At 39.1% G+C, this 21030-nt stretch overlaps 1 protein-coding gene across 1 annotated transcript; it reads right to left on the minus strand.

Moving 5' to 3' along the window:
- Positions 1–11368: 11368 nt before the first annotated feature.
- Positions 11369–19268, minus strand: LOC103773061 (opsin-5-like). Its single transcript, XM_008940418.1, has 4 exons — positions 19098–19268; positions 15876–16210; positions 12764–13008; positions 11369–11465 (listed from the first exon to the last, which is right to left on the minus strand). Exons 1-4 carry the CDS (start codon positions 19207–19209, stop codon positions 11402–11404), a joined length of 756 nt encoding a protein of 251 aa, XP_008938666.1. The 5' UTR covers positions 19210–19268; the 3' UTR covers positions 11369–11401.
- Between the last annotated feature and the right edge of the window lie 1762 nt (positions 19269–21030).

A 21030-nucleotide genomic window follows, 5' to 3' on the forward strand; every position in this document is an offset into this window, starting at 1 on the left:
CTGGGGGAATGTTGATAAAAATAAAGATGGGTTCACACACACAATCTGTTTTCTTGTTACACAACAATTTTATGAGCCTGTTTCTGGCCCAACCAGCTTCCCACATACCACAGCCCTGCACTCCCAGGACTCTCCCAAGCAGGGACAACTTTCATGTGGAAAGGGTTTTAAAAACTCATGGCTGGCCCAAAACACCAACTCTGGGAGACCTAGGGTTGCTCCAGCAACACATCATGGAAGTAGGCATGGTTCATAATATTTTATTCCTGAAAATCAAACTCACATAAACAGAGAGCCTTAGCTTAATACAACAGTGAAACCTGTATTTTATATTGAGATTCAAACCCCTGTTTGATTGCTAACTGCAAAACCTGGTTGTTTTAACATCCAGAACCTCTACTTTTTTCAATCCTGATTAAATTCTTCTTTTATTTTCAGCTTCCACTACAGAAAAAGCTTAGCATAAGCAGAAAGCTTCTCACTAATCTCTAAATCTCCATGGAGAGTGCATCTGTTATGTTGTTCTCTCTGATCTTACAGTTTTCCTACTGATCTAAAAATAATTTCTTTGCTCATATATTTTTTTTTTATCAAAACTTGTTGTTTCATTTTCAGTGTATCAGAGTAACAGCTATGAAATAAAGGCAAAAAAAAAAAAATAGTGCTTTTATTCTGGCTTTGAAGAAAGCTAATAGAAATAACCCCTGATTCATTCAGTGAACTATTTTTATGCCATTTGTAAGTATGACCTTCAAAGAAAGACAAAACACCATCTTCAGTGCCTTGAAATACCTGTTGTTGGATCTCATCCTGCATCAATGAAATCAAAGTGCAGCCCTCTGTTTCAGAGATGTAGGGAGGAGCATCCCTCCCCAGGGCCATTAAAGCAAGACTGTTCAAGCATCCTTGGATGCTTTGTCAGGTGCTGTGCGTCATGTCCCCTTTGTGGGACCAGCTCCTGTGGCTCCTACAAAAAAAATCACTTTGTACCTTTGCCTTTATATCATCACAGAGCACCTCTGTGCAATCGGCCCAAATTCTGCTGCAGGATGAGTGTCCCCCACCACTTAATGATGTGCTGGCAGGACAATGCATGTCCTTTCCTTTGCCCCAAGCCTGCTGTTTTACACTGTGATGTTTCATCTGGTGCCTTCCAACTTCTGAGCCATGAGAAAATTGTAAATCTATTCCTTTCTCTCTCTCCATGCTATCTGTGAACCGTATGGTATCTCACCTGACTTCCCCCTCTTCCAATGCAGTCCATTCAACCTGTCATCATACCAAAACTGTTCCATGTCTTGTAACAGGCTTCTGCTGCCCTTCACCAGATCTTTCCCTCCTCCACCCTTCCCTCTGAGACAGGACGTTGGAGCTCTTGGTGCAGACACAGTGTGCCAGGAGTTCAGGCAGCAGCTTGGCATTATTTTCCAGCTCAACCCCTTTGCTTACAGATCCTCCCATTGTGGTTTTAACTGGAGTTGAGCTCAGTGTGGGGAACAGAATCAGAGAATCAGTAAGGTTGGAAAAGACCTCTAAGATCATCAAGTCCAAACATCACCCAATACTACCACGACCACTAAGCCACATCCCTGGGTGCCTCATCTACATGTTCCCAAGTGTCTCATCTACACCTTCAGTGATGGTGACTCCACCACCTCCCTGGACAGTTGGTCCAATGCCTCACCATCTGTCAGGAAAGAAATTCTTCTTAATATCCAACCTAAACCTCCCCTGGTGCAATTTGAGCCCATTTCCTCTTGTTTTACCTGGAGTAACCTAGAGACTGACCTCTTTCCATGGAGTTGTAGAGTGCAATAGGGTCTCCCCTCAGCCTCCTCTTCTCCAGACTAAACAAGCCCAGGTCCCCCAGCTGCTCCTCATAAGGCATGTTATCCAGCCCACTCATCAGCCTCATTGCCCTTCTCTGGAGCCACTCCAGCACCTCAACGTCTCCTTCTTATCCTGTGAATCCAATACTCAAGCTGTAGCCTCACCAGTGCTGAGTACAGGGGCACAATCCCTTCCCCACTGCTGCTGGCCACACTATTTTTGATACAGGCCAGGAAGGAAAGCTCCTGAGCACTATGCAGCCTCAGCCTGCCTGTATCCCTCTCCCTGCTGCCAGCATTGCCTGGCAAGGTTTTCCACCGTGCACCTTTTGTCAGATGAACAAAAAAAGGAAAACAAACCCTTCCCCCCAGTTTTCAACTCCCCTCAGTCATCTCAAAGAGAGGGGCAAAGGATAAGAGGAGAAATCTCACTTTCATGTCCCCTCACAGGGAAGAGCAAATTAAAAACTGCTGAGGTAGCATTGCACTGGGTCAGGATGCCCAAATCATGGTACCTCCTGAAGCTTGATTTGTAAGATCCCCTAACAAGAGCTGCTGGTCGGTTTTGGGGTCATGGAAGCAGAGGGGAAAGAGGTGGAGAAAATGTTTTGTACTTTATTTAAATAATCCTTTTAGTCAGGATAGCAGACAAGTTCTTAATCTCAGCCCTTGGGTGCTTCTCTAAACACCTAAGTGGACCTCTTTCTGCATCCACTCAAGCCATGTGGCAAAGCATTTGACTACAGACGTGGACAGGTCATGGCTTGCACTGAAGTGGCACCAAAACCGGCCTTGATGTGAAAATGCACAACTTTGTAATCAAAACCCAGAGAAAAAAAACAGGTACCAATATTTATCCATTCTCTTGCTTTATTGGAAAGCACATTCAGACAACATAGTGTATAAAATAAAGTCTGCCCGTGATGTCATCAGTCCGGTTGTGTATTTAGGAGAATAAAAATGGGCAGAGAAAAATGAAAACAACCAATCTGTTGTTGTACTGCAGTGACAGGGAAGTGTCCTCTGCTGTTAAGTGCAGCCAGGATGTTAGGTTCTTTACTGCTTGATAACACAGTGTTATATATTAACAACATATTAACTCAGCAACACCACTGGAGAACTCACACAGTTATTTACAGGTTATGGTTTCACTCCATAAATTTTCTCTTACATTGTCTACTGCAGTTCCAGGACATTGCAGTGACACACAATGCATTGGAAACATTTATGGACACTAACAATTGGATTTCGTACTGTGAGTTACAAGACTGTAGTAGTTTATGAACCTTCCCACCACTCTGACTTCTGAGGTTCATTAATAATCATGCTCAGCTCTTCCATGACAAGTTTCAGCTCCAGTATACGAAAGAAATGCAATAGTAAGTATTCTAGAAGGTTCTGTATTAATTTCTTACAGATGAATATAGCTTTGAATGTTGCTTGCAACACCAACATGCTGTTGCTGACACTTCAGCTGTGTAGTCCAGTAGGTGACTGAAAAGGTTAAGTGCATTTTAAAAAGAATATAATGAAGCAGAACATGGAGAAAGCTGAAATCACTCAGCCATAGGAACAGCACGACCTTCAGCCTTCTTCACCTTTGTGCTACAGGCCAGGTTAAATCCTTACTGCTGTTGGTATTTCCTCCCAGCAAGAGGGATCCTCTTCTTCCAAGAACTAGTTATCTAAGTCAGAGCTGGAGAAATAACCCCTAGAAAGTGGTCAATACATCTGGCATTTCTTGGGTCCACCCTGCTTCCATGAAGCTGAAAACATATTTCTTCCTTTTAATTCTATCCCAGTTTCAGAGCATGGCCAGTCCCCTGATTTCAGTGGGGTTGCTCCTGGTTTATCTCATCTCTAGTTGAGAGAGAAGTCCAGCCTCTGCTTACTTTCCCTCTTCCCTATGGACCCAAACCCTCTACTGCAGGTGTTGTAAACCAGGTGCAACTCCAGCCAGGCTGGTAAGGCTACTGTGGTGGAAAACGTGCAAGACAAATAGGAAAGAAAAACAAAAAAAAAGACCCTTTTTTACGTTAGAAACTGGAAATAAATTATAGACTACCAAGGAGGGCTGTACCTATTGTCAGCAGGATGGAATCTGCTCCCCTAAACAGAGGAGAAAGCAAGCAAACATGTGTCTGTGGTTTCTTGCTCTGCAATACTAAGCACAGGTCAGTATCAGAACATTAAATGTGAATACAATTCTACTGTCAACAAATGGAAACAGTAAATATAGCACGTACACTCAGAGTTACACTTGAAATAATTTCTTCATAGGATTCACCTTCAGTAATAGGACTATCTTTCTATACAATGAATATACATAAGCTTTGAGATAACAATCATATTTCAGTTCTTTTAGGTCAGGATCACTAAAAGTCTATTGATATCTTTGGAAATTTATGTCTATTAGAAATACAATTCCTGAATGAAAATGTAGACCAGAAACCACTAATAAATGTTTTTTTTTTTCTAAAAGTAATTTGCTCACGTAATTTCCCCATGGTTATTCAGTATATTTTAATTTAATCACTCTGGGATTCTAGAAATCTAGCAAAACTGAAAATATTTTATTCCAAGAATTTCTCTATAACAGAAATTACAGCACTTTAATTCAGCTTGAACTGCAAGTGTTGCAAAATGATACCTCTCTGGAAAGCTCATCTAACGACTGAGAAAGCAAAGCTACTTTCATAGCAGAGTTTAACTTCACATCCATGCGTGCCACTGCATTGCACCAACTTTGGATTTTGAAACCACTTCATCAGAAGTGAAGTTTCCCTGTCTGACAGGTTTTTGAAGCTGGTTTCTGTGCATACAATCCAACTGTCATACGTGAAAACTCTTTTTTCCAGAAATACAGATAAGTCCTAAGGTGAGGTGCAACCAATATTGAAATTAGTAAATTGTGTAGAAAACCATATATCAGGACTAAAAATTGCCATTTAGAAGTGTTTCCTGTTGCAAATAATTTCTGTTTGTGGATTAGCTATTTTGTTCTTGAATATCTGGTAAGTCGTGCCCTAACATCTCCCCTTGAGATCTTTTCCAAAGCCTGACAGTTCCTTTAGTTCAGAAAGTTCCATCTCAGCTTTTCCTGACTTAGCTTTCCAGCTTTGGTTTTTCATTCTATCACCTTCTGAAACTGTGAATAATTCCCTTCCTTCATTTACATTATTATTGTCTTAAAGCTATTTATAGACTGATACAATTTTCTCTCAGACCTTTCCTCTTCTAGGCTACTTAACTTAACCCTGTCATCTTCTCCTTTGCAGAATCTTGTGCATGATTATATTTTTTCTTCTCTGTTACAGGTTCTCTAAAGCTCTCCTTAGCTTTGGGGACCAGAACTGCAGGCAGACAGACAGGTTCTCAGGTTCTCTTTCCACTAAGATCAGTCTAAGATAAAGGCATGGAATTCAGGATCAAGGATGTTCAGATGCTTCAGAGGAACTCTTCTAGATGTTGCAAATTGCCTCCATGAATGCAAAACTCTAAGGTGAGATCCCTTTCTTGAAATGTTTTGCAAGGTTGGCACAGAAAAAGCAAGACTTTCACACCAGCCTCTGATTTTAGGATGCTAAGCCTCTGTGTAGCCCCTTCTACAAACCAAAAAGACCTTCGCATAACCATTTTCTAAATTTTTATTATTTTCACTACTGTAGGATTATGCTTGATTCAATGTAAACATCCATCATTTAAAATGTATACTATGCCACACGCTGTATCCACCATCTATGGCTGAAATATGTTCTGTGTAACAGTCAGGTTTTGGCCACTGTACTGTTTACTTGATATTTCAGAAATTTCTTTGTCATTTTACACAAAGATTAAGAAATCTACTCCCAAAATTCCCTTTAGGTGTCATGTCCAAAATACAGACCAACAGTCTATTTTACTGACTCAGGGAACCTAATAAACCTTTGTTATTTATTATTATTTTTCATCCCCATGTTGCAGTTACCTGATTTGATACTGAATGTCTCTCTTGGAATAGATCTCCAGAAAATTAGGTGGTGATTTTCTAGGGCTTTCTTCTCTACCCACTCGAAACAAAAAAACTACAATCAGTGACTGTTAAAAGCTCTTTATACACAATCAATGAAGAATCCTATAATTTAAGAAGTAATGGAAACATGAAAACCTGTAACTAAGCCTTGTATTTTGAAAGATTTTGTTCTGACCTGTGAGTCCAACTTGTTCCACCAGCTAAAAAATGAAACAGAGGCATAACTGGGGAAGTGGAAATCATGCTGGGCAATTACAAAATCAGCCCTGTCCTGTATGTAGCACGTGCCAAGTAAAGGGGAATACAGGTCATCATGGAAAGCAAAGCATGCAAGTGAGAGAAATAAGCATGTAAACAAGAGAAAGGTCAGTACAGGATACATAATGGCTCAAGAGCATATATAAACGTGGTGATGATAATAAAGGCCTTGTCCCTTCATGGTTCAGCAACAGTTCTCCTGAAATCCTGCTTTTGGATGGCTACGTTCTTCCTTGGGGCTGGAGAACTACAAAGACTTGTGTAACTTGTTGAGATGGAGATGTGGAGGAAACCAGTCAAATGCCCATCTGTCTTGGGAGAAGGAAAGGACAGAGATGGCTGTTGTAGTGGACTTTTTTTTTTAAGAGCTTCTTACCCAGGGCAAGACTCATCTGGGAACATCCTGAGCCAGGAAATGTGACTAAGAAGATGTCCAAGCAGCTTTCCTGGGGGGTGCAGACTGACATGTCTGAAAGTTCCATGGTGGGAAGAGGTTGAAAAACAACCATAATATTAATAATGTAGAAGTACAGAAGAACTAAGTGCCTGATCATTGAAGAGCAATTCAGATTTATTCTCATGACTGAGATCACGCTGCACACTGAAGGTGGGACATCCTCCAAAAGACATTATCCCTACACAGTCAGCCAAGAGAAAAGTTCCACCATATAATCCAATTCACTAACAACGTGCCTGTCAATTCATTAATCATATCCTCTTTACATGAAGACACATCAATTTTCTCTTTCCCTTTGGATGCCACAAAGCCAGAAATCTTCTGGCTGCAATCTTGGACTGTAAACCATAAATATTTTTAACAAACCACTTGTTGGGTTGGATTTTTTCATTATTATTACAGGTGTAGAGATAAATTTTGCTAGAGCTGTGTCCAGCTACATGGACAAAGGCTCTCTGCTCTCTTGTGAAAGCTCACACCCATAACTTTCATTTTTAGTGCTTTACTTTTTTCAGATTTTTCTGTCATAAAACTTTGCTTAACTCCCTTATTTCAAGTGTCTCTTCAAGCATTGTAAATCTTGTTAGTTCTACATTATCAACAGATTTCTAAGTCTGCAGAAGAAGGTTTATAGGCATTTTTCATCTATGACTGAAAATGACCAAAATGAAATTCTTCATATCCACATGCTTTGCATAATTTCTGTGTCTATAACTTTGAAATAAAGAGCAGGATCTTACCCTCAGTGGGACAATCTTACTGTCCAGGTCAGCTCATTGTCTAAATGGAGTCTTAACCTGTGACAATTATTTCCTTCAAGCCACTAACAATGAATTCAGATAATATCTTGGCAGCTCAGACTGAATGTACTCATAGGATACATAACAATAGATTCTCATTTAAGCTCTTATTTTCAATGGTACTAATTTCATTGAAAAACTTTTGGTTTAATGTTAATATATAAAATTGGGAATTTCTTAATCTATCAAGGAGGCTGAAATATTGAAAATACAGTAAGGAAATCTTCTTTCAGAGTTGTATTCCTTATTCATCACACTGAGTTTTTCACTTTGTTGGTGCTTTGACTAAGAGCAGATGACAAAACCACATAAGTTTGAATCAAGAGGACAAAACCTTGCCCTAATTATCAATGACAAATGACTACCTTTTGAAACATCAGGCTGTAGATTTCAATCCAATTCAAAGATGACCTTGAAAATTTGAATCAATAATAAGGCTCCTTATTCCTCTCCTGCTGTGATCCCAAACAGAGTATGAACTAATTGTATAATCTGTTTTATGCTGGTGGACAAAGAAGGTGCTCCAGTTCTCTTTTACCTTTGAATTGCATGAGATCTATGAGCTCTTAGATTCAGATTCTGCATTTAAATTACAGCACTGCATGCTTGAATGTCTATGTCTTGCTCCATTCAGAAAAACATCTTTCATTTGAAAACATGCTTACCATAAGCACGTCTCTAACTCCTGTTCAGAGTGGTCTTCCAGTGTTTCTGACACTCAGTAGTGGTAAAAATGTGTCTTCAAGGAAATATAACTATGGCACTGAATAAAAAATAAGCATCCTTAAATCATATGAAGCATGTTTGTCATGATTCCAGCAGTTCACATTTAGAGTTTACTAAATCTCTGGACTATTTAGATAGAACATGTACATTCCCTGTGGTGGAATCCAAAAACATTTTACAGTCTTTAAGAACATGAAATTCAGCCCTACCACAAGTACGTATCCATTGCTGGGATAACACAGCAGCAATTTGGAAGAGAAGACAAAATTTTTAAAGTAAAGAAAAAAATTTCTCCAGTTGCAACTACAGGAAGGTTTCATGCACAGACTGTGAATTGAAATCTGAAATCTGGCCAGACTAGTGGGTAATTCCTACAGTCTTACCAGTAGCTCTGTTCCAATGAATCTCCTTTTACAGGGCCATAGTATGTCTGCTTTACATCAGACCTTAGTTATGATAAACAGTTAGAGATCCCAGCCTAAACTTGCCTGGATAAACAAAAGATTCAAAGCTGCAGGAGATGATCCCCTCCTGCGCCTGATCTGTTCTAAGGCACAACTTGCAACCATAGGCAAGTGATAAACTTGCCTTATAGTGAAAAGTCTTCAGAATTAAAAACTCAGCTTGGGAAATATTAGCACAAAACCGTTGTATAGATAAGAGAACAACTCCTTGTACCTCTGTGAGTTGTCCTAGTATTTATTCAAATTTTTTCCTGAAATACTGCAGGGGAAGAAACAATAGTTAGCTTAGGAAACTCAACAAAATTTATCTTCTGTTACATTGTCTGAATATTGTTTGAGAAAACAACTGTTTACACTGCAGAATGGGAGTTCTGGGACATGCCAACAAACACCAGATTATTTAAACCTTTATGATATTATTGTGTAGACCAAGATTAGAATCACTACAGATTAGCTACAAAACAAGTTCAGACCATTATGTCAGGTTAGGTGGATTTGGTGATCTGCTTGAAGGTAGGGAGGCTCTACAGAGGGATCTGAAAAGGCTGGACTGATGTGCTGAGGTCAGTGGCACAAGGTTCAACAAGGCCAAGTGCAGGGTCCTTGCACTTGGGTTACAACAACCCCATGCAAAGCTCCAGGCCTGGGGATGAGTGGCTGGAAAGCTGCCCAGTGGAAAAGGATGTGGGGATGTTGGTCAACAGCCAGATGAATGTCAACCAGCATGTGCCCAGGAAAGTCCAGAAGCCCAATGGCATTCTGGCTTCTATCAGAAATAGTGTGGTTGGAAGGAGTAAGGAAGCAATCGTCCCCTCTGTAGTCATTGAGGTGCTGAGCATGTCCAGAGAAAGGCAATGAAGGGTCTAGAGAGCAAATCTTATGAGGAGCAGCTGAGGGAACTGGGGTTGTCTAGCCTGGAGAAGAGGAGGCTCAGGGAGACTATTGCTCTCTCCAACTACCTGAAAGGAGGTGGTAGGGAGCTGGGGGTTTGTCTGTTCTCCCAAGGAACATGCAATAGGACAAGAAGAAATGGCCTCAAGTTGCACCAGCGGAGCTTTAGATTAGAGATTATGAAAAATTTCAACATTGAAAGGGTTGTCAAATTCTGGAACAGGCATCCCAAGGAAGAGGTGGAGTCACCATCCCTGGAAGGATCTAAAAAACATGTAGATGTGATACTGAGGGACATTGTTTACTGGTGACATAGGGGTTGACAGTTGGACTTGATGAATTTGTAGGTCTTTTCCAAACAAACTGGTTCTTTGATTCTGGGATTCTGAACACAACTGTGAAATAACAGTATGATAAAAAGCACTATTAAGTGTTTCACAGGAAAACAATAAATCTGTTCTTTTCTTAAAGGAACAATTCAGGAAAACTTCGATACTTTTAACTGCCCTGGTTGTTTTTTAATAAACAGTCAATACAAATCTGCATGGGAGACTTGTTGATTTTTCAATTAACTCTTTTTTTATAGTATCATATTCTTCCCAAAGAAATGACATACAGACATCAAAATCATTATTTTAAGCATTAAAAATCTGCTTAGAGTTGGCTGCTAATTTTTTTCCTGTAGTGATACCTCCACCTTAAGGTAAATCCAAAAACAAAAAAGAGAATGGGGATAATTATGGCTCAGATCCAATGCAATTATTTTGGCTTTCTTACTCTGCAGGTTTTTTCAGGACCCATGGTTTTTCCATTGAGTGTATTAGGAACTTAGAAGCTTTGTTTTAGCAGGGCTGTTGTCCTCCTAAATCGTTCCTAATCCTCATCTTTCCAGGGCTTAGTGTTTAAAAATTGGATACAACTGCCCTTGAGAAAGACTTCTCTGTTACCTATGCTGTAACCTTTCTCATGAATTCACCATTTTTGAGCCTAGTTTCATACTTAGGATTGAGGAAAGATTTGTCATTTTCTATTAATCATCTCATAAAGAATGGTGAAAAGTACAATACAAGGTGAAAAAAGTCAGTTACCATTCCAGAAGTCAAACCTGCCTGCTTATTGCCATGACATTTCGTTGTAATTTTACAATGAAATAGTAAAAAATGCTCAAGGTATTGATTTGGTCAGTTTGACTTGTATGGGGCTGATTTTACTTAGGTCCTGCTTTTTTATTACAAGGTTATTCACAATTCCAATTGGTTTAAATGAAAACAGTATTTGAGTGAGACTTTTCTCCTCACATTCACAAATACTGGCTATTGATATTGTTTTGAGTGTGGCACTTGAGATCTTGTCTTGACTAAAACATATTTTTTTCTGAATACTGAAGAACTGAAGTCAAAGTGGGTTTGAAGTAGGTTGTAGCCAGGAGTTGGAGACATATTCACCATGGAAAATCAGTGAGATAATGTTTCTTCAATGGGTGATTCAGAGCCCTGCGAAATGAACCTACAACTCAGATGTGTCCTTTAAGAAATCTTTTCTCTTGTGCTCCACTTCTCCAGTGACTGCAATAGGAATCTGGGGAGACTGACTTCAGCAAACTAAAACTGTCCTTTGTGAATACTTCCCTTTCTGTGAGGGAAAAGATCATTCACATTATCACTTCTACTAGTGCTAAAAAAAAAAAAAAAATAAAATAAATAAAAAAATTTAAAGGCTCTGAAGTGAATAAAAATCTTTTGTACAAACTCATCTTCTCTGTTTCTTCTTCCTCTGAGTACTTAAAATATTTGCCCAACTCTAATCACACTGTTTTAGTCAGGATGGAAAGAACTACTTTGTACATAGGACTAAGGAGTAAAATAAAACTGCCAGCATGTTTCAATTTATTTACAGAAAGAGGAGCTTGAGACAGTATGATTGTTCATCATCAGGTTTTCATCTGCTGTATGTGAAGTGAGCCTTCATACTTCCAGTTGGGTCTCGTTCATGGCCGTTGAGTCTCTGTGTGCAGATATGCTATACATCCTATGGGAAGCAGAAAGCACAACAATCATTTGGGCTTGTACCAAGCAGCCAATTAGGTTCCTAGGTCTGGGAATAGATTTTTCCAGATAATTGTGTTCACTGCAGAGGCCTAGGAAAGCCAACTTGTAATCAGCGTAAGCAAATAGGTGAAACCTCCTTCCTCTTTTGGTGGGACAACATGAAGATTAAGCACAAATCCAGCTGCCAAAGATTCACTGAAGGCTACTTCAGATTTATCTCTCATTTGTCTAAAAGGACAGAAGTTGTTTTGGTAAACTATAAATTCAGCATCTCAAACACAATATAGATAAACACTGTACATTCTGCAGGTGAGATAAATCTGAGTGTAAGAGCATAGAATCATCCACTAAGGGAAACTGTGGAAGCTTGGGATATTGACTCTCTGAAAATACATTAAAAAAATGCTGGAATTGGTAAAAGAATAATGTAGTGATGAAATGGGCCTTCATGTGCCTGATAAGTACATACTGAGACACGTCTCTTCCAGGCTTTTGAGGCAAATTACTGGAATTCTATGAATTCACAGTCACTTATACATGGTAGGGCATTTGTGGCCTTTATATCAGTGTAGACTGTCAGATCAATATCCATCATTACCTCGTTGTTCAATCAGGATACTTGTCTGGCATAAGACAGAACTAGAAGCATTTTTCCTCCAAGTGCACAGTTAGGGTTTCCAGGAACTCCACTGGTGGTCAGCCCAGATTTTGCCAGAAAATTGTAAATTGAGAGGAGACCTTTTATGAGACTTTATTACACTTGGATTTGTTTGCCTTGGCTTTGTGTTTGGGTTTCTTTTTTAGTCATGAGTGGTACCTACAGGGTACCTACAGGAGCTATTGTCTCTCCCTGCTTATTTCATGGATGAAAGACATAGTATTAACTAATTGTGTAAGGAATTAACACAGTTCTCTCCCATTTACTTTACTGGCAACGGAGGTCATGGGCACCTTCTGGAGGTGACCTATATGATGACATGAAAGAAAAGGACCAGGAGGACAAAAGTTATTCAAAACACACTAAAAACAATGGGAGCTTTTCCCAACTCTATCAGTGGAGTTGCAGCTGGTTCTAAAAGTAAGAATCACCTCCTTGCTTCTCTTTTTACACCTAGAATCACTTTATGAATTTCCATGTCAAAAAAAGATGCTGATAACTCATGGTCAATCAATCAATCAATCAGATTTAAAGAGCTATGACTCATGCTAGATCTTAGCTTGGTACTTTTTGGAACGTTGCATTCTTAGAGAAATCCTACTTCAACAAGAAGAAATTACCTTGATTTCTTCAAGGAATTCTTCTTCTGCAGTGCCTTCAACCCTCCTGAGCGGCAGCAGGCCAACTTGCAGTCGATGACCTGGTAAATGATGGGGTTGTACATGGCTGCTGACTTGGCAAGCAGGGTTGGGACCACTGAGAACTGGATGGGAACAGAGTCCGGCCGGCCAAAGGCTGACCACACAGAGACCACAGCGTAAGGGATCCAGGCAATGAGGAACCCTGCACAGATCAACATTGCCACCTGGTGAGAGGAAAAGAGAAAAGAGAAAAGAGGGATGGGTTAATCTACCCGTTAGACACTGACTGCACAGTGCAGAGCCAAGCAGAATTCAAGGGAACGTGCTGGAGAATGGAAAGAAAAACGACTTGCTTCTGATAAATTTATAATATGAACAAAACCTGTCCCACATTTCTCTTGATCTAGCGCCTGTTTTTCTTTCACCTGACACAGAGCAGTTACAGTTTTGGAGTCTGTTATCATAGACTTCTAAAAATGTTATAAATTCTCAAAAAATAATAATCCTTTGATAATAAATTTAAATTATTACAGGAGAAGAATCCTTTCAAAGCATACAAACTTTTTTTTCCTTATTTTTAGGATAATATATAACATAGAGCTGTGAAAGTTTTTTAAGATCTTTGAAATGAGCATTAACTAAACTGGAAACATTTCCTCCCAGGTTTTTTCTTTTTTTTGCTATCATTTTTTGTTTTCTCTTGCTTATTTGATGAAGCTCATATTTCTATAGTCTCTTCCAACCAAACCTCCCTCAGACTGTCAAAAAGAAACCCAGTCTCTTTTCCATTCCAGTGAGAATGACAAGCATGCACAAAAAAAAACCTCAACAATAAATCATTAAGTGCAAGTCTTCTGGATTCTGGGTCCTTTGAAATCATATTCCAAAGTTAATAAACTCAAAATCTTTGAAGGAGTTTCCAGGACTGAATTATGTCCTGATGTTGTGTGGGAGTAGGGGAACCTAAGTTTCTCTGTAGGTGAGTTTGTTTAGGAGGGTATATTTCAATCTATATTGTCTATAGCTCCTTCTTCTGTATCACTCATTACCAGCCAATAAAGCAAAAGCAAAGCAAATTAGCCAAAGAAGAGTCTGAAACTCTTCTTTTCTTCCAGGCTTCTTCCTCTCTTGTAGACTGTGATGATGTCCCACAGAGAAGGTGCCAAAACACTGTGGGAACAATAACCTGTCATGAGGATGGCCACTGGTAGCAGGAGGAAGATTTTTTATAAACCATATCTATCCTCTGCCTATACTCAGGAAAGGGGTTATCACCTACCTTCCACTGGAAAAATGCCATACATTTGAATCCAAATATAAGAAAAATGATCATGACACTATTAAACAAGGCATTAGGTGTCAAGTCTCTGGGTAAACCCACTGCAACAGATAAAGAATTATTGTATTTACCTGGGTGAGGCAGAATTCAGCCTATTGAGAATTATTGAGAGAACACCAGTACAAGGTTGAGTTTTCCTTCTCCTATCCCATAGCATGGATTCTGTACACTAATAGAATCTGTGGGTGCTTTAAAAAACAAATTTCTACAGCACATTTAGGTTGCATTCCTAGTAAATGAGAAAAGGACTTCCTTCTAACAGGAGGAAACGTAGCCATAGGAGGATTTAGCAAAAATACTGAAGATAAACTGTCTGGGCCCAAAATCTGTGATTTATATACCTCACCTGAACAAGCCTGTCTGCACTCAGTCACAGCCTGATCCAGCTGTGTTTTTGTGATGTTTTTAGGGAAACTTCATTCTTTTATGCTGTTTTTTTTTGTTGTCTGGACTGAAGAAATCATGCACATGAGCCAAGGATCTCAAACACAGCCTGCTTGTTAGAAATTGTGCTGTGAATTTAAATAGGTTTGATGTAGCCTTATTTTTTGTATTGATTTTTTTTTAATTGAGTTATATTGATTTTATATTTACATCAAATTTATATTTTATATATACACTTTTATATATCACATCATTACGTTCTGCACTGGAGATCTGAGACAGAAGGGACAGCTACTAGTGTTTTGATTCAGATCACACTGAAGTTTTACATGATCCCTCTAATATGGCAGAAAAAAAATCTTTAACCTCAAATCAAAAGTTTTCATTATTCTTCAAAGGAAATGTCCTGAATAAGCACAAAGAGGACTGTACTGATTTAACCCTTCTTAAAGGCACATGCAGTTTTACAGTTGTGTTGGCACCTGACCACACCAGTAGCTAGCTAAGATTCTCCAATATATTTAGACATAATGTCACTTAGTGCTGTATATTATATAAATTTCTGTTCAACTGCACAAAAAAAAGTAATAAATGCTGTCAGTCAAGCAAAGGATGCTGCTTCTCTTCCTCTTGGCACTGCTTGCAGAGGCTGATGAACTTTCTACAGCTAAGGAATCTGGTTTTATCCACTACAAGTTTTTATTTTGAGAGATTTCCTGGCACAATAACCAGTATCAGCAAGGATCATGGCTGTCACCATTGCCAAATAGAAAAAAAAAGATTCAGACAGAAAGGATATAGTCTGAAATGGAATATTAATTTTATCACTTGAGTGCATTTTTATCAGCAGCTCATGGCTGAACTTAAAAGATAATTTGTTTGCATAAAAACAATTGCGATGTCATGGGAGTGACTTTGGTTTATATCTTCATTAACAGAGGAATGTAAGCTGTCTGAAAGCTTTATTTCCCTGCTACAATAATCTGCTTTTTTATCTGTTTTGCTGTTATAATTCCTGTGCATCTCTAAAACCTTAAAATAATTCTTTATAACTGTTTCTGAAAGCAAAGGGAGCTTTATGATGGAGAACAGGGCCACAGGAGGCAATATGACTTGTGGAGGGTCACACAGGAAGGTTGTGGCAGAGCTTCAGAGTGAAACATGATCTCAGAGACTCACGTGTCCTAATCACAAAATTATGTTTCAACTCCTGTTTCTTCCAATATTGACAGGAATGGAGAAGAAATCTAGAAGAACCACCTCCAGAGCATCATACCATCACTCAGCACAGACAGCGACATGGCTGAAGTTCTCCAAGTCTGTTTTCATGGCCCAATAAAGCAAACTGAGTCAAATCTTTGTACATACCTTGGTCAGCTTCATTTCAAGTATGTGGCTGTTCTGAATCCTGTTATCATAGTGAGCAACCTCTTTGGTGGATGATTTGACTTTTAAAATGATTTTGACATAGGAAAACACAATCACTGCAGTTGGGAACAGGAGGCAAAAGAAAAGAATACTCAGAACAAAAGCCTGTCCAGCCACAGAAGCCTGTGCCAGCCACCAGTCCAGAGTGCAGGAGGTCCCAAACGGCTCTGGGGCATAGCTCCCCACACCAGCAAAAGGCACTGTAGCCCAGAAGGTAGCATAAGCCCAGATTATTGCCAGACAGATGAAAGCATGATGTCTCTTAAGCCAGGTACCTGGAAGATAATTCAAGAATTACAAGTTCAGGTCCATGTGGTTTTGGCACAATTGAACAAGTCATTCTAGACAAGCAGTAGGCATTTGTTTGGTTGTTTGACAACATCATAGAATTGTTTAGGTTGGAAAAGACCTTTAAGTTCACAAAATCCAAGTGTTAACCCAGCACAGACAAGTCCACCACTAAACAATGTCACTCAGCAACACGTCCACACATCTTTTAAGTATCTTCAGGGATGATGACAACCACTTCCCTGGGCTGCCTATTCCAGTGCTTGACAACCCTTTCAGTGAATAATTTTTTCCTAATGTCCAATCTAAACCTCCCTTGGTGCAACTTGAGGCCATTTCCTCTTGTCCTTTGCTTGTTATTTGGGAGGAAAGACTGACCACCACCTCTCCACGACCTCCTTTCAGGAGAGTGAGAAAATTTCCCCTGACCCTCCTTGTCCCCAGGCTGAACAGCCTCGAGTTTTTCAGCTGCTCCTCATAAATATTGTTCTCTAGACCCTGAAGGGTTCATTTTGCCTCTTTCCAGGTATTGATAGTGACACCTGAGTTACCCACCCCAGGTCATATTGTACCTCATGACAAGAAATGCACACTCACATGGAGGGCTCCACCTGACTTTAGTTCATATCTCTACTTTATAAAGATTTAAACTTTACAAAGTGTAGCCTGTGATGGTTCACAGTCTAGAAGAGTCTGTGCAAAAGGAATCCAAACAACTAGCTCAGCAACAATCATGGGAATCTTGTCTGGGAATTTTGAAAATTGCTTTGTGGTCTATAAAGGCCTATTTATAGTGTGTGGTCAGATGAAATGGAGATTCAGCCCAGATGAAAGACCAAGTGTTTAATTCAGCCTTTCATTATCCACTAGGAAGGCTCATAGGCTGCAGCTGTATAATGTAACTTATGTTATTTCATAATCCTCCTGTCATATGGCTAAAGTTTGATCACTTCTTAACAGAAATTATTAACATAAATGACTTAAAGACAAGGCTTTTCAGAGGAAATAATATATCCAAGATTTTTTTTTTTACCTTGTCATTCTTTTCCAGTAAGGTGAATCCCTGTGTGTGCACTGTCAGAGTATTCATAAGTGTTTTCATGTATTCTTTCCCATCATTTATTAAATGCTAATACCATGCTTGGAGTTGTGCAGTAGAATATTGTCTCTCTGCTCATCTTACATACTACTCCAATTCATCTAGGAAAAGCTTCATTTTACAAGGTTTCCATCATCATTTACATTCAACATGTTGGAGTTAGATGGGACTAACGAGCTGAAACCTATGATTTATGCAGAAACTCAGACTACATTATTGTAACAGCTCCTTCCACCTTGGAAGCTCTAATCTGTTTTCACTCCCCATCCATTGAGGAGCTTTCTTCAGGGTTTGAGAATGACTTTAAACAAAGCCAGGACAAAGAAACAACTGTAATTTGGATGTGACAAGTGACCCTTCTCCAGCTAATTTTACATTTCTAGATCACTGGAAGGAAAAGGAACACTGAGTGACAAATGAGGTATTTGAACACAATGACTGAGAAGCAGAAAGATGGTTTGTTCTGTTCAGGTGTAGGAAAACAAAGCAACAATGGGAAGAGTATAAAAAGAATGACATTATTTTCACAGCTATTGTCAAACCAGAGTGACCTATTTAAAAAAGAAAAACAAACAAACAAGCAACCAGTGGCCTATTTAAAAAAGAAAAACAAACAAATGAACAAAAATAACTAACAAACAAACAAAAAACTAAATTAAAAGAAGAGTTGCTGGTTTTGGAGGAAAATGAAGGTGTAGATACGCAGTCAGGTGCTCAGGTTTCTGATGACTGATTTAGGCCTTATACAGAAAATGACTAAGTTTAAGTTAACCATCTAGATTAAACATGATAAATATGATTATTGCTCTCCACCATTTTGTGTGGCCACAAAGTAGCCCTTGAGAAAAACATTTTGAAGTGTTCTGTCTCTCTTGAACTAAGATGTCACACTAAATACTGGAGCTCACGGTGTGAATGTAGCTGCCCAGTAAATATTTACTTCAGTTCACTAAGCCTGTAAAAGATTGCCTGTGATTTGGGGCAGCACTACTTTATTTTGATAAGAATTTTATAGAAATAACTGAAATCCTGCTTAATGTGAATGGTGTATTTAAAACCCAGCTAAGGGGACCTGCCCTGCACTCACATTTAAGGAAAGAGTATGGGAAAGGTGTTTCTTTTATGTAAAGTTACCTTGAGTATTCCATGTATTTTGCTGGAGATTAGTAGCTTCCAACACAAGAGAAACATATTTCCTAAACTGTGACAACATTTTTAACTGGAAATAATGAGGTATATAATACATCATACTCACAAGATATAAGATTGTGATGGATATGGTGATAATAGCTTTCATTGCTAAATTGATTTCATCCTCTCAGGTTCCATCTCCGTATTACATAGACAACATCACATTATAATCTCTTGCACATCCAAATCTTTTAGTTGTTTTAAATAGCTTGCCATGCATCTTAAAGGAATTTAGGCTTCTAATAAGGAATACTTTAATGTGTTGGTCTGTAAGACCTTGAAATATGTGCAATAGCTGATCTGTTAATGTTGATAGGCCTTGAGAGACACAAAGTGATTTACCTGTGAGTGATTATTAAAACCCATGGCTTAAGCAGACAGCAGAGAAACAAGCATGAAGATGGTCTGTCCAGCAATACATATTTGGGATTACTTGAATCATACAAGTAGGTTTCTCTGATCTCTGTATTCCCCTCTGTATTTCACAAAAGCATTCTGTAGTGCTTAAGTACGAGTTCAGTCTAGAAAAATACATGACTTAATACAGCTTTTATATAGTCACTTCATGTAGTTTTCTTTCTTACCATAAGACAAGTGGCAGATTTTGAGGTATCTATCCAGGCTGACAGCTGTCATGGTAATAAGGCTCCCACAGCCAAAGAAGAAACCAGCCCATCCATACCAACGGCAGCCCATCCATCCAAACACCCACCGGTGAGAGAAGAAGGAAATGATACTAAAGGGCTTTCCTACAACTTCAAAAGGAGAAAAGAATGTCAGCCGACTGATAAACCCCATCACTGAGAAAGCCACCTTTTTTTCAGAAGAGCAAATCCTCCCTGTCATCCAAAGCTAACAGCAGGAAAAGTGCTCTGCAGTGGAGAGAGAGCTTCAGGCACAACAGATGTGATGACTTACATCCCTCCATCCACAGGATTAAGCCTGAGACAGCTGTAGCTGGGACCCACAGCTTCTATGCTGTGGTAGGATGAGCTGAGCCTGCAGAATGGCTGGAAACACATGCTTTACTGCAGACCATGTGAACCAGAAGGAAACTCATAGTCTGGTATTATTTGCAAGCTCTTCTCACTATGAAGACTTCAGTGTGTTAGGTCCACACAGAAATATATATCAGTATGGGTGGATGAAACAGGCACAGATCTAAATAACCTGCATCCCTATCATCAATTGAGTGTCATCAAACACAGGATAAAGATATTTGCTTTCAAAGTGGACTTCTGTAAACCTACCAAAGCCTAACAGTAGGGTGCATACTGTGGTAAAGTGTCAGCTTAGATGGTGCCATGGTTGCAGGATGGACTTGAGCTGCAGAAGTGGTTTCAGCTGCTGCCCATACCACAATCTTCCTTGATGATTCTCAGCAAGTCGCCTGGCTTCAGATATTAAAAAGTGTTTTAAGCATCCCCAGGCAGAAGGGAAATATCTAACTGTTTTGGAGACTGTCCTTGTGGCACCTTAGATCTTTTCTCCATTGGTAAAAGTGGATAATGCAGTATGGAAGAAGTGAAGTTAGGTTAGATGTGGTTCCATTCTCACCTTGAGACATTAATTCATATTTTTTGTTAAGTATCATGAAAATGAGAAGTTTTGGAAAATGTCATTTTCTACATGGAAATCTTCACTTCTTGATTTTTGTTTTTCTTTTTTGTCTCAGACTGGACAGCAAAAAAATCAACTTTAATGGAAAAGAAAATTAAAAAATTTACAATCTAGCAAAAAAAAATTACAATCTATCAGCAAAAAATCTGTTTTTTTTGAAGTGATCTGTAGAAAAATATTTTTGATTGCTCCCAAAAAATACTCTGTTTCAGATCAAACTGATGTGAAACTAAACATTCTGGTTTTATTCTGAACACAAAACTAAAACATTTCTACCAAAAAAAAAAAAAAATCTTGTACAAAATGAACTTTGCTTCCCCCTTCTGTGCCAAAAACATTGAAAACTTTTCAAACTAGTGCTTATTTTTAAACAAGGGATTTTTGAATATTTTTCCTTTAGCTTAAGCCTGTAAGGAAATCTCTGCCTGAGCCTGAACACTGTACTTAGGCCAATATATTATATTATTCCAAGCAGAATAAATGCACTTTAATTTTTCAAGCAAAAGCTGATGCCAGTAATTAAGATTTCAAGACCAGCATGGGACATGGCAAGGTCTAGGATATAAGCTAAGAAACTTTACTCGTGGAAATTACTGCCAGCTCTAAAGGCCAACACACTGATTTGTACAAAATCTGATTTTTCTTCAGTGGCACAGGACTTGAATCAGGGCATCAGCACAAATTGAGCCTGATGGAGATTGGAACAAACGGCTGGTGCCACCCTGTGGAGATTGGCAGGAAGCAAGGACGTGGCAGAACCCATTTCTTGAACAAGGTGCCGAGGGAAGTGCTTGAAATATGAAGACTTGAGGAAAAAAGTCCCATCTTCACTCTGATTGGTCCAGCAGAAAGAACACATCACATTTCTCAAGTCAACATCTTCCATTAACAAAGGAA

This window comes from Merops nubicus, unplaced genomic scaffold (genome assembly GCF_000691845.1).
Source record: "Merops nubicus isolate BGI_N331 unplaced genomic scaffold, ASM69184v1 scaffold3530, whole genome shotgun sequence".
In the NCBI taxonomy this organism is placed as follows: Eukaryota; Metazoa; Chordata; class Aves; order Coraciiformes; family Meropidae; genus Merops; species Merops nubicus.

What these genes read in the sequence shown, in the direction of transcription:
- LOC103773061 (XM_008940418.1), bottom strand. Translation starts at nt 19,209, where the DNA reads ATGGGCTGCCGTTGGTATGGATGGGCTGGTTTCTTCTTTGGCTGTGGG. An exon ending in AATCTGCCACTTGTCTTATG is followed by an intron (nt 16,211 to 19,097) that starts GTAAGAAAGAAA and finishes ATTATCTTCCAG; the next exon opens with GTACCTGGCTTAAGAGACAT. An exon ending in TTGAAATGAAGCTGACCAAG is followed by an intron (nt 13,009 to 15,875) that starts GTATGTACAAAG and finishes TCCTCTCACCAG; the next exon opens with GTGGCAATGTTGATCTGTGC.